This window comes from Geotrypetes seraphini, chromosome 7 (genome assembly GCF_902459505.1).
Source record: "Geotrypetes seraphini chromosome 7, aGeoSer1.1, whole genome shotgun sequence".
Classification (NCBI taxonomy): Eukaryota; Metazoa; Chordata; class Amphibia; order Gymnophiona; family Dermophiidae; genus Geotrypetes; species Geotrypetes seraphini.
In genome coordinates this window covers 189808047-189821204 of record NC_047090.1, presented here as the reverse complement: position 1 = coordinate 189821204, position 13158 = coordinate 189808047, and the positions used below count along the sequence as shown (strand labels likewise).

Sequence of the window (13158 nt, the reverse complement as noted above, 5' to 3'; positions counted from 1 at the left end):
GAGGTGTCGAATACAACCCCAAGGTACTTCAGGTGCTGCAAGGGGGCAAACCGGCTCTTGGAAAGGTTGATATCCCAGCGACTGCAGGAACTCTCCTTGAACGACTTTGCGCGAATCAACCAGTCGTTCAAGTAGGGATGCACTAGAATGCCCTCCTTGCGCAAGCCGCTGCAACGACCACCATAACCTTGGTGAACGTCCGTGGAGCAATGGCCAGACCAAAGGGAAGCGCACAGAACTGATACTGTTGACCCAAGATCGCAAAGCGAATGGAACGCTGATGGAAGACCCGAATTGGAACATGCAAGTAGGCCTCCATCAGGTCAAAAGAGGTCAGATACTCCCCCGGCTGAACCACCAGGATCACCGACTGCAGTTTCTCCATGCAAAAATATGGAACTTTGAAAGCCCTGTTGACCCCCTTTCAAATGTAAGATGGGCCGAATAGTCCCCTCTTACATGGGCACCACAAAATAAATCGAGTACCTGCCGGTGCCATACTCCTGAGGGGGCACTGGAACAACAGTTTTAAGATCTAGCAATCTTTAACGGTTCTGGTGAAAAGCCTGCTGCTTCCACTCTGCCTGAGAAGGAGAAGCTAGAAAACGATCTGGTAGGAAGTGGGCAAACTCCAGTGTGTAACCGTCTGGAATCACCTCCAGGACCCACTGATCAGAAATGATCTCTGCACACCGCAAAGAGAACTCGTGCAGCTGGGCACCCATCGGAACTAGGGGCGCCGGCAAGGAGTCATTGAGCAGGATGAGCTGCGGGGGAACCAGTAGAGGGATTCCCAGCCCCCCAGACGGGTCCCCCCAAAGGACTGCATGCACTGACAGAAATGACCCCGTGAAAACCCAGAAGTCGGGAAGATAGCAGCCCCACGCCCTGGGTGGTATCTGCCGTTATCCCGCAGATGCCCCCGAGCAGAGCCCCCCCCCCCCACCAGCCTGTCAAACGCGGTCTTCTGGCAGGCGGGGAACCTTAGAGTCCAGAGTCTGAACCAACAAACAAAAAAAAACCCTTAAAGGGAAATTTTGTGAGTTTAGTCTTGGACGCCGCATCCGCCCACCAAGCACAGAGCCACAAGGTACGACGTGTGGCCACCCCAAAAGCCATAGACTTGGTGGAAGTCTGTACCAAGTCATAGAGGGCGTTCGAGAGGAAAGAGGCTGCCATCTCAATCTTTGCCACCTCTTGATTCATCAAGGACCAGTCATCAGACTCACGGTCAAGAACACACTCGGCCCACCGAAACACAGCCCCCCACAAATAGCCGCTTGGACCCCCAAGTTTCAAGATTATTCAAATTTTGTTATCCCGCCTTTTCAAAGTTTCAAAGCGGCTAACATTCATAATACGTTTGAGTAGGGTAAAGACAATTAAGACAGAATAATAAAATGACATCAAATATCAAAACAACATCAAAGTTTTAAAAAAATAAAAACAGCAACAACAACAAAACTAAACTTTAAAACAAATGAATATACTTGCACAAAAAGGAGGGGGAAGAACTACAATATTTTTGAAAGGAAAGAACAAAAATGGAAAAAATAAAAGGTAGGGTAGACACTACAGTTTTTTCTTGAGTATAAAGGCTGGTCAGAAGAAAATTCTACTATTTGGTTAAAAGAGAGCATCCTTAAAAGGACGGTTGCACTGCAAAAGTATCTTCAAAAAGCATAGTTTTTAAGCTAGTTTTACATTTGTCTAATTAATTAATTTCTCGAATATAAGCTGGCACTGAGTTCCATAATGTGAGGGTGGTGAAAGAGAAAATGCAATTTCTCATAGTATTAATAACCCTTAATGATGGGATTACGAGTAAATTTTGGTAAGTTGAACGGAATGTACGTTGGGTGGAGTGGGGAATAAGGAATCTATTAATGAATTCTGGTTGCCCGGTTTGTCTAGTTTTAAATGTCAACATTATTATTTTATAAGTGATACGATAAGAGATTGGGAGCCAATGGGATTTAGTCAATAAAGGTGTTACATGATCAAATTTTTTTGCATTATAGATTATTTTGATGGCTGTATTCTGGATTAACTTTAAGCGTCTGACTTCTATTTTTATAATTCTGTTGTAAAGAGCGTTGCTGTAGTCCAGACAGGAGATGACTAGTGAGTGAATAAGGACATTGAGAGATGCTTGATCTAGAAACTTAGCGAGTGAACGTATCATTACGTTTTAGTCGACAAGTAGATACAGATTTAGTTTGAAGCGGTGCTAATTCATCTAAAAGAGTCGTTAAAGAGTTATTCCATTTCACGGTAAGTTCGTCTAATGTTACTTCAGAGGTAGCATCACACGTATAGTTAAAGGAAGAAGAGATGGTGGAGGAGTCTAATTTTGAGTAGTCACAAAAACTAATTTGATTGGGGCCTGAACGGCAGGTTGTTGGTGACCAGTAGTAAGATAAGATAAGTAGTGAATTGTCCGACTAGAGTCCGGTAATATTTGAAATCACTGAAAAGGAAGAAGCTGCTGTTTTAGAAACCTTGACCATATCCAGTACATGTCCTGCTTTATGAGTTGGAGAGGAAATTAGAGGGAGAAGATTTAGATTGTGAAATAGTGACATCAGTTCTGAAGCATAAGTGTTATTGGAACCTTCAAAGTGCACGTTGAAGTCTCCAAGAATAAGGGAATTAGTGAAGTGCAAAAGTCAAATAAAGTAAATTGTAATAGTAGAAACCTGTCTTGGGAGATGGGTGGAGGAAGATATAAAAGTAGACAATCTTGGATCACATTAGTTTTGAGTTTAAATTGAATAAATTCTAGAGGACTTTTATTAGAAGAGAATTCATGATCCACTTCAACCTAGACACAGGTGCAAAATCTATATATACACCACATATCAACAAGGGTTCCAAGAGGAAAAAGAACAAGGAACTGGCGTGGCTCACTGTAGCAGTGAAGGAAGTGATCAGAGACAAGAAGACTTCGTTTAAGGAATGGAAAAGGACAAAAAAGGTTGTTTCCCCTTAATATATCAAAAGAACGGCTTAAAATATTTTGCCTCCTTGGCTATTTTTTCCTCGTAGTCCCTTTTGGCCCCTCTTAACGCCTTATGGCACTTGCTTTGATGTTTGTGTATTTTTCAGTTTTCAACCTTTTTTGTTAATGGTTAAGGGACTGGAGGAGCTGCCATACAATAAGAGGCTAGAGCAGACATGGGCAAACTATGGCCTGTGGGCCAAATCCGGCCCATTTAGCTTTTTAACCCAGCCTGTGGCATCAGAGGTGGCTATAGTTTGCCCTTGTCTGCAGTATAAGGCAGGGTTTCTAAATGCGCGGTACACAGGCTGCCCATCCGTCCGCTTGCCCATTATTATTTACTTACAGCCCCGCTGGTGCCACAACGAAGGAAAGGGCCAGGCGCGTACCCACAAGCCTTCTCCTGATGTCAATTCTGACATTGGAGAGACGGTCCAGGATTGGCTGGCTCGGACCTTCTCTCCTACGTCAGAAATGACATTGGGAGAAGGCTTATGGGTACGCGCCTGGCCCTTCCCTTTGCTGCGGCACCAGTGGGGCTGTAAGTAAATATTGTGGGCGAACGGCAGTGGTGAGTGGACGGGCAGGGAGCGAGTGGGTGCCGGTCCGGAAGGGGAAAGAAGGAATCAATGGTGGTTTGGCTTGGGGGCAGGCAGGCTTCAGCGTGACCTCGGGGGATGGCGAGAAGTAATTAAATGCAGCTGGTGCAGGTCAGCTTGGGGGGGGGGAGGGAGGAATGGGGTACTAAGAACATAGAAAGGAGGCAGTGGGACACAAGGGGCATAGGAAGGAGGCACTGGGGGGCATAGGAAGGGCCACTAAGGACATAGGAAGGAGGCACTGGGGGCATGAAGGACATAGGAAGGAGGCACCATGGTCATAGAAAGGAGGCACCGGAGGCATAGGAAGGGTGCACTAATGACATTGGAAGGAGGCACCAGGGGCATAGAAAAGAGGCAATGGGGCACCAAGGGCATAGAAAAGAGGCAATGGGGCACCAAGGACATAGGAGGGAGGCACAATGCGCAAAAATAAAATTGTAAGGATTCAGCAGCTGGCAGCCGCAGGAGTGCTGTTTCTTCCTGCCGCATCAGCCCCCCCCTCCCGTCCCCCATCTCCCAGCCCCTCTGTCAAATTTAAGAACCCATTGTGACCCATGGGTCAAAAAGTTTGCCCACCCCTGGGCTAGAGAAACTGGGCCTCTTCTCCCTTGAAAAGAGGAGACAGTGGGGACATGATCAAAACATTTAAGATATTGAAAGGAATTGACTTAGTAGAGAAAAAGAGATTGTTCACCCTCTCCGAGGTGAAGAGAACCAGAGGGACTTGCTAAAGTTAAAAGGGAATAGATTCCGTACAAACGTAAGGAAGTTCTACTTCACCCAGAGAGTGGTAGAAATCTGGAACGCTCTTCCAGAGGCTGTTATAGGGGAAAGCACCCTTCAGGGATTCAAGAAAAGGTTGGATAAGTTCCTGCTGGAACAGAACATAAGTAGGTAAGGCTAGACTAAAATAGGGCACTGGTCTTTGACCTAAGGGCTGTCGTGTGAGCGGACTGCTGGCAAATCTTATGTTTTTACTTCACCACCCCTTTTGCCAGAGCAATGATTGTAGTGAAAGGTAAAGCCAGGAGGACAGGCTAGATATGCCTCATCTCCGTCTGAAAGCCAAGTTTCAGTTATGCAAAGAAGGTCAAGTTTATGTTGAACAATTACATCGTTAAGTAAATGTATTTGGATTTAAGTGATCATGAATTAATTAGACCAAAGTTGAGAAGTTTAAGTTGAAGATAATAATAATAATAATAACTTTATTCTTCTATACCGCCATAATCATGTGACTTCTAGGCGGTTCACATTGAAGAGAGCTGGACAATCAGCGAGTTACAATATACAGATAATTAGTGATATACAGTTTATTAAAAATTACAGACATACGCAAGAGTGAACATAGTAGAAGTAATAGAATTGGATTTAGTGTTTGGTGTAGCTACAGTTATGTGGAGGAATAATCTTTACCTGAATATGGTTGGGAACCGAAGGGTGAGCTTTAAAAGAGCAGTGATGTGTGATGTTACGCCTTCCCCAAATCACTGGAATCTCAAATGAGTCACCAGCCATGGGATTCGCGGTAAGGGTACACTGAGACTGTAGAATTTAGATGCACCTTAGGAAGGGTGATTAGATGGCAGTAGGGCAAAGTAGGGGAATGAAGCAGTAGAAATAAACTGAAAACTGAGGAAAAGAAGGTCATTAAGGACAGTTGTAATAGACGTGAGGAAGTTTTTCTTCACCCAGAGAGTGGTGGAAAACTGAAAAGCTCTTCCAGAGGCTGTTATAGGGGAAAACATCCTCCAAGGATTTAAGACAAAGTTGGACGGGTTCCTGTTGAACCATTATGTAAGCAGGTAGTACTGGTCTTTGACCTGGGGGCCACCGCGGGAGCGGACTGCTGGGCACGATGGACCACTGGTCTGACCCAGCAGCAGCAGCAAATTCTTATGTTCTTACCAAAAACTGAAGTAAGAAAAATCATTATGGACACGCACTTAGGACATGCACAAAGGAGCGCAATAAGAAGCATAACCTGCTTCTTATGTGCATGCCTTTGCGGAGTGTGCCACAGGGAGGAGAACTTTAAAGGTCATATACTAGCTGATAAGCTGTGAGCGGGGTCAACAACATGCTGCCACTTTGCGGCAGCAGAGAGAGCAAGGAACAGTGAAAACCTGCAAATTAAAAGGAAAGCATGGGTTAATAACAAAGAGTAAAAGAAACTAGCAAAACAACAAGAATATTGGCAAAGACATCAAAACTGTGTTTAAGGATGGTCTCCAACTTACACTCCTCAGAGTCCCGTAAGGCAAAACCGACCTCTACGGGCATGGTAAGCCATTTAGCAATGGCTGAGACCACCACCTGCAACTTCAGGGTAGCCCTCTATCCCCCTCAGGGATGGGATACAAATGAGTCATGGAACATGAAATATAAAAAGGCGCCTCCGGCGTATTTCATTGTGCCAGGATAATATCCCGAATATCCTGATGCATAGGAAAAGAGTGGGACGCAGAGCGGATCCTCCGGAGAAGAGGGTCCCCCACCCGCGGGTTCTCAGGCAGTGTCTCCTCCAAACACAACACCGAGACCTGCTGAATTAAATCTGGGAGCTCATCTCTCTGAAAAAGGCGCAGCACGGACGCCTCTTCGCCGATAGCCGGAAAAGCTGAGGCCCCGCTACCAGCAGCCGTCCCCTCAAGAGGATCCTGGAGGTCTCCCCAAGGGTCCAGGTCCAGACACTCCTCAGACCACAAGTCTTGGTCCCAGGCCACCTGCGGGCGCTTGGACGAGGAGGATGAGGGAGTGGTAAAGGAGTAGAGGGGGGCAAAGCCACAGGGGGCATGGAGGGAACAACCCCTCCCCCCCCCAAGACCCCCCTGGCCACCTGAAAATAAGCTCTGCACAATGCAAAAAATAAATCAGGGGAACAACCCCCTTGCGGCCCTATGGGACCCCCACTACCTGAACAGGGGACTCAGCAGAAACCTGCCCCTATTATTCCAAGACAGGGGGAAGGTGTGGCCACCGGGCCCTGGACTAGGCTGATAGCGCCCCGAGTGGACCACAGGAATACTGCACTGGCGTGCTGCTCGATAAGGAGACAGTCCCCACAGGCAAAGTATCAAATAGAACAGTCAAGAGGAAACCAGGTAATTAGTCCAAATCCTATCCAGGATTCTTTATTCCACAAAACCAAAATCAGAATGGCAAACAAGAAACAATAAGAAAAAACTAAAAGCAAAAATCCTGGTCAGCAATATCAGGATATACAAAGTCCCTGTGCCTTAGCAAGTTTGGCACAGCTTCCTGCAGCTAGGCCTCACCTGGGCCTAGGCCTTATTCTGACCCTAAGACTGGGCCTTGCTCAAAAGAGAGCTAATTTCACTGAGCACAGTGTAATAACTTTTACTGCTTTACTTCACACAACACAAAAGAAAGTTCAGGAGGCCCTCAGCTCTCTGCTCCTGAGCTGGGGCAAGAGAACTGCCAAGTTTGTCTTCATACAAATATTCCCACCCGAGGTCTTGACAAACTTCTCCCTAGAGAGTTGCGCGGGGACAGAAATCCCACCCGTCCCCGCCAAAGTCCCACCCGTCCCCACCCGTCCCCGTGAGGACTCCCACCCGTCCCCACCCGTCCCCGCGAGGAATCCCTCCGTCCCCACCCGTCCCCGCGAGGAATCCCCTCCGTCCCCGCCCGTCCCCGCGAGGAATCCCCTACATCCCCACCTGTCCCTATAAACTACAGAAATAGTTATTTCATTTAATTATGCTACTGAATTAAAGGCTCTGGTAGAAACCCATTTAAAAATAAGCAAAAAGACTTTATTAATTTGGAAATATTAATTGGGAAGAATACATACTTTGTAAACGGGTTTCTACCAGAGCCTCTAATGTTTATAAATTTTTATCAACACAACTAATATACTACTTTATCCTTAAGCAAAAAAAAAAAAAAATAATAATAATTTTTTTCCTACCTTTATTGCCTGGTTTCTGCTTTCTTCATGTTCTCATTCAATTCCTTCCATCCACTGCCTCTCTTCTCTCTGTGTCTTCCATTTGCTCTGTTACTGTGCCTCTCCCTTTCTCCCCCCTCCCAAATTGGTCTGGCACCCATCTTTTTCCCTCCGCTCCCACCATAGTCTGGCACCTCTGTCTTCTTCCCTGCCAGCGTCTTCTTCCCATTCCCTCTTCCCCATTTCCTTTCAGTGTCCTTCTCCCCCACCATCTTCCCCATGTCCTGTCAGGCAGCATCCTTCTCCCCTCTCTGCCTTCCCCATGTCCTTTCAGCGGCCTTCTCCCCCCTCTGTCTTCCCCATGTCCTTTCAGTGGCATTCTCCACCCCTTTGTCTTCCCCAGTGCTTTCAGGGTCCTTCCCCCCCTCATCTCCCGTTTACCCCATGTCCTTTCAGCGTTCTTTTCCACCCCTTTGTCTTCCCCAGTGCTTTCAGCGGCCTTCTCCCCCCTTAAGCGTCTTTTCTTCTCCACTCCACCTTTCCTCCCTCCCTGCCTCCACCTTTGTGGCGCTTTTGCACCCGACCGACAACAGAACAGGCCCAGTCGGACAAATCTCCCTGTCCTGTAGCCGCGAATCTAAATTACCTTCTTACAGCAGCTGGAGTAGTGAAGCTGCTGTAAGAGGTAATTTAGATTTGCGGCTACAGGGCAGGGAGATTTGTCGGCCGGGCCTGTTGTCGGTCGATCGGGGGACCTGACCGGCTATGCACATTCTTCGGGGCGGACCGCCCCCTCCCCCCTCTTTCGTTCGCCATTGCCTTCTCCCTACCTGCCCTGCCGCACACAGCCGACCGGAAGTCTTCCTGATGTCAGCGCTGACGTCGGAGGAAGGGAGGGCTTTGCTTAAGCCCTCCCTCCGACGTCAGCGCTGACATCGGGAAGATTTCCGTTCGGCTGTGTGCTGCGACAGGGCAGGTAAGGAGAAGGAGACTACCCTCGCGGCTCGACCAACCCCGCTGCGATCCAACCCCGCAGGAACCCCGCGACCCTCGGAGGCGTCCCCACGGGATCCCCGCGACCCTAGGGGGCGTCCCCACGGGATCCCCGTGACCCAAAGGGGGAACCCGCGGGATTCCCGTCATCCCCGTTCCCGTGCAGCTCTCTACTTCTCCCTCATTGAAACAGCTCTCAGTCCCTGTATGTTACTGCATCCGGACTCACAAGCAATGCAATTAAAACAAAACCCCCCAAAACATTCCTTCATCAAACAAACTGAGAAAGCAACAGCAACAATCCTTTATAACCTTCCAGTTAAAGAGCCCTGCCCCCACCTGAGGCCTTGCACTGGGCCTCAGTAATGCTGTGAGCCCAGGTAGCAAAAAGGAGAAAGTAAAAAAAACCCAACTCTTTCTAACTAAGCTGCAGGCTGTAACACAAGCCTTGGTAATTGTCCATACAAAACTTCAAAACAGCATACAAAAACAGTTCACTTTAAAGCTTGGAAAAAAAACTCCCCAAAAAGAAAACACAGTTTTTTAAGTTAGTAGCCTTGCAGGCAATACCTATTTCCATTGCATCATGTTCTGGAAATATCTGTTCACCAACCTCCATTTCTTCCACCTGAGGTGTGGCCTCAGCTTCCTGGCAAGGAGCTACATTCTCTACTTCCATGCGTTCCAGATTATTAAGTTGCTCTGGCTAGCTGCTGAGCACTGGAGAGAGGACCCTTTTCCTTCCTTGTCCTCTCTGATTCTGAAGGGAAAGCAGCTGGCTTTTCAGGGGGAAAGCCACCCCCTGCTCTCAGTGTGCCTGTGCTGTTCTGAGGCTCTCTTGGGCTCCCCCTGTGGACAGTTGGGTAAATGCAGGGTTTTCTCACGGGAGCATTTTGCCGAAACCTAATATTCACAGGTTTGGAGACAAACCTTGCAGAGCTGGGCTGAGTTTCCATCTCCTCTGCTTCTGAATGGTCAGAAAGAAACTCATCTTCAGTCAGATCCTTCCTGGTGTAAACAGGGAATCTCGGCTGATGGGCTTTGCGGGGTTTAGGAACAGCTTTTACCTTAGCCTTGTCTCTGCCTCTCCTGAGGTTTCTAGCTGGGATCACATAGGCACAGAGTCTGACTGGTCACAAAGGTCATCTGAGGCTGCAGAGAAAATGGAGGCCTTTGCTGGCAAAGTTCCCACTAAAAATAACCCTTTCAGGGCCTGTAGCAGCTAGGAAGCCTGAACTGTCCCAGCTGCTAAAGCAGGCAAGCCAGCAACAGCTGATAGGGAATCCCCAGCTGCTTTGGCAGTAAGGGAATCCTTTTTACCCTTACTGTTGTCGGCTGAGGAAATCCCTCTGTGGGCAGCTGGAGAAGCCCGGGCTTTCCCACTTTCAGTGGCCGATTTGCGAGGCACCTTCGGTGGGGAGCTCTGGCCACGGGCACCCACTGCCAATGAGGCTCCTCCACAGCATTTACACAGCCCGGCCGCTAGTGCCTCATGTATGGAGCACAATGAACACTTTTTCCGTTATAAAGTGCTCATTGCTCCATATGCGACCTAACTAAACAGGGTCCACCCAAGCTCAATCCAGCACCAAAATGGGGACAAAAAGCCCTAAACAAATTCCAACAGCCCTACCAAGGGAGATGGGTACAACTCACTCACACCTGCTGGAGACTGAAAGAAGACTGAGAGAATAAGGGGGAGTATCTTATTATATACAGTTCCAAAGTTTTGTTTCAGTCTCCACCTGTTGGTAATGATAAGATATATACCCATCTGTAAGATTCCTATTTCAGCTATACTGGTCTGGAGAGTTGTTAAAGAAAGGCAAGAAGCTACCCATGCTTTATTCCAGTTTGAGACCAGCTTATTAACCATCATTCAGTGAGAAATTCCCTCCAGCCCTTCAACATATAAGGAGGAAGCACAGCGGTCCGAAAAGAAAGGATAAGTCACAGTAAAAGGAATGTATAATCTATATGAACTCCCCAATTTTTGCAGTAAGTTCCCAGTGGCCGCATATGCACATTAAGTAATGAGAATGGGTTTGATCCCATAGGAATAATGTTACAATTGCCATAAAAACCAATTACATTAGCTCCTAAAATCCCTTAAAGCCATGGAGTGCTTAGTTACTTTGCATTCAATGTCTTGCTACTGTGTACTCTTACCTTACTACCCCCAATGTAACCGCCAGCTGCGCCAAAGCTTTTGGTGAAAGTTCCCATCATAATATCCACATCCTTGGGGTTCAGTCCAAAATATTCTACCACCCCTCGACCAGTGGGGCCCAGGGCCCCAATGCTGTGGGCCTCATCCAGGTATAGATAGGCTTTGTATTTCTTCTTCAGGGCAATTACTTCAGGCAAGCGAACAATGGACCCTTCCATACTAGTGGAGAAACCAGAAAAGATGTAAATGTCAAGAGCCCAGCAAGCAGGAAAAAGCTGGCAGCAACAAAAAAATCCTCATTCTCTGCCTACATTTTGATGTTACTTTCCTGCATTCATCTGACTGATCTGTAAGTTATTCCCACCATCCAAATGTCTTGGAAGGGTCACAAATTCGTTAAGTGTGAACATTCCTGAAGCCAATAACAGGAGCGTGTGGCATAGTGGTTAGAACTACAGCCTCAGCACCCTGAGGTTGTGGGTTCAAATCCCATGCTGCTCCTTGTGACCCTGGCCAAGTCACTTAATCCCCCATTGCTCCAGGTACATTAGAGTGTGAGCCCACCAGATCAGATAGGGAAAAATACTTGAGTATCTGAATGCAAACCACTTAGGCTATAAGTGGTGTATAAATAAAGTCTTTCAATCACATTGTCTTCTGTTTAACCTAGTTTTTAATTCTTTTTTCCATTGCTTATGTATTTACTGTTTTGTGCATTTATTATAAACTGCCTTGGAAGATCACTAATACAAAAATTATTATAAACACAAAATACTAACTGCACTAAAAATTTGTTGAGACAGGAAAAAGATCAGGCAATGCACTTCAAGTGCTAACAGCAATCATTCACAGTGCAGGTTTTTCAGCATTCTCAGGTCTGCAGTCCCTTAATTGGCTTGTGTTCTGGTTCAATCAGCAGATTGGTGAGTTGTCTGTCCAGTTTCGCCACTCTACTGGCCACTAGAGCAGCGAAACTGGACAGACAACTCACCAATCTGCTGATTTGGACCACAGACTACAAAACCTTTAAAAAAGAAACAAAAACCCTACCCTTCAAAAAATACATAAAACCAATATAACACAACCAGATCTGTCCCAAGCTTTACCTACAATACTATCTACTTCTTAGAAAATGTTCAAACTATTCCTTATGTATTTCCTAATATGACAATTCTTATGTAATCCGCTTTGAACAGCAAGGTAATACGGAATAGAAATCACTAATGTAATGTAATGTCAAGACTGTTCCCCTTGCCCACCTACAACTTGTAACACAAGGAGTGGAGAACATGGGTAAACCTGCCCTTCCCTGTATGGTTAAAGATATTGGACTAGTTGCAAAGCCTTACCTCTGTGTAAATGTAATGCTACAGACATAATCAAAAATAGCATTTTCATGGCAGTGGCACCTTTTCTTCTTTCAGTTAATGTGAAGGCAAGGGCTAAGTAAAGCTCTCCATTAAAGGGAGACAAAAGATGTAGGCTTTCATCGTTATACAGCTTCCTCCCCTGCAAGGTGTGTGAATTTAAGCTTTATACCTGTAAATTCCTTCCACTATGATTAGGATCTTTCTCCAGGGCCTGTGTGTGCGAGGTTGGCCATGTACAATCGCATCTCTCAGTAACTTCTCCAGGCTTGTCATATCTGTGCAACAAAATGCAGTGGTAGGATTCCATCATGCAGCACCTAGACACTTCTCTGTAACCTCTAGCACATTTACTTTGCTCCTTAACGTCACATCATTTATCCCCAGCCTTGGTTACTTTGTGTATAGGCTTTAATGTCATACTATTAAGACCCTAATACTCACTATTGTGTTTGAAGATGCGAATCGTTGCTCCTGACAGTCTTGCTCCCAGTACAAGTGATGCATGGTTTAGCTCATCACTCAATATCAGGCAACCCTAAGTCAAAGGACATGCACACATCAAAATGGATCCACACTGAATTTCTTTTGATATTTAAAATTGTTTTGTCCTTAAAATGACTAAATAAGGTTGGTGCAAATTATTCTCTGGACCACTTATCCTAATGAATCAATTACATTCTCCCCGGCCAGCTTTGTTGGGTCAGTCATTTCCAAACTGGATTCTGCAAGTGAGAAAGTTGGCAGTGTGCTTCAGCTGCTACCAGCAGTCCCACATAAGCAGTTTAGCAGCATGAATTAAGCATGTGCAGGAGTGCTAGCATCAGCAGCTGACGCACACCACCGACTTCTTGCTGCTCAGGCAGTATGGGTATGGAGTTCTTTGGTAAACTAAAGCAAAAGTAGGCCCCTCTAAAACAACACAAGGAAATTGAGAGAGGGGGAGGGCAAGAGACCAGAGATGCTGGACTACAGGGATGGGCAGAAGGAAAGAGGTACACCATGATGACATGGGGAGGGGAAGAGGAAAAGCTGAATAGAACTTGTGGGGAGAGGAGTTCCTCAGTGTATGAAAAAAATATTTTAGCAGTTCTGCCATAGTGAAAACTAAA

At 46.4% G+C, this 13158-nt stretch overlaps 1 protein-coding gene across 2 annotated transcripts in view; it reads right to left on the bottom strand.

Annotated features, from left to right (window-relative positions):
- SPTLC2 (serine palmitoyltransferase long chain base subunit 2) overlaps nucleotides 1-13158 on the bottom strand; it is a 153769-nt gene that overhangs the window by 50924 nt on the left and 89687 nt on the right. For both annotated transcript variants that reach the window (XM_033952120.1, XM_033952121.1), the window contains exons 6-8: nucleotides 12491-12584; nucleotides 12219-12324; nucleotides 10679-10898 (exon numbers count right to left, since the gene is read on the bottom strand). In XM_033952120.1, the coding sequence (XP_033808011.1) occupies nucleotides 10679-10898; nucleotides 12219-12324; nucleotides 12491-12584 (420 nt within the window). The remainder of the gene's footprint in view (nucleotides 1-10678; nucleotides 10899-12218; nucleotides 12325-12490; nucleotides 12585-13158) is intronic.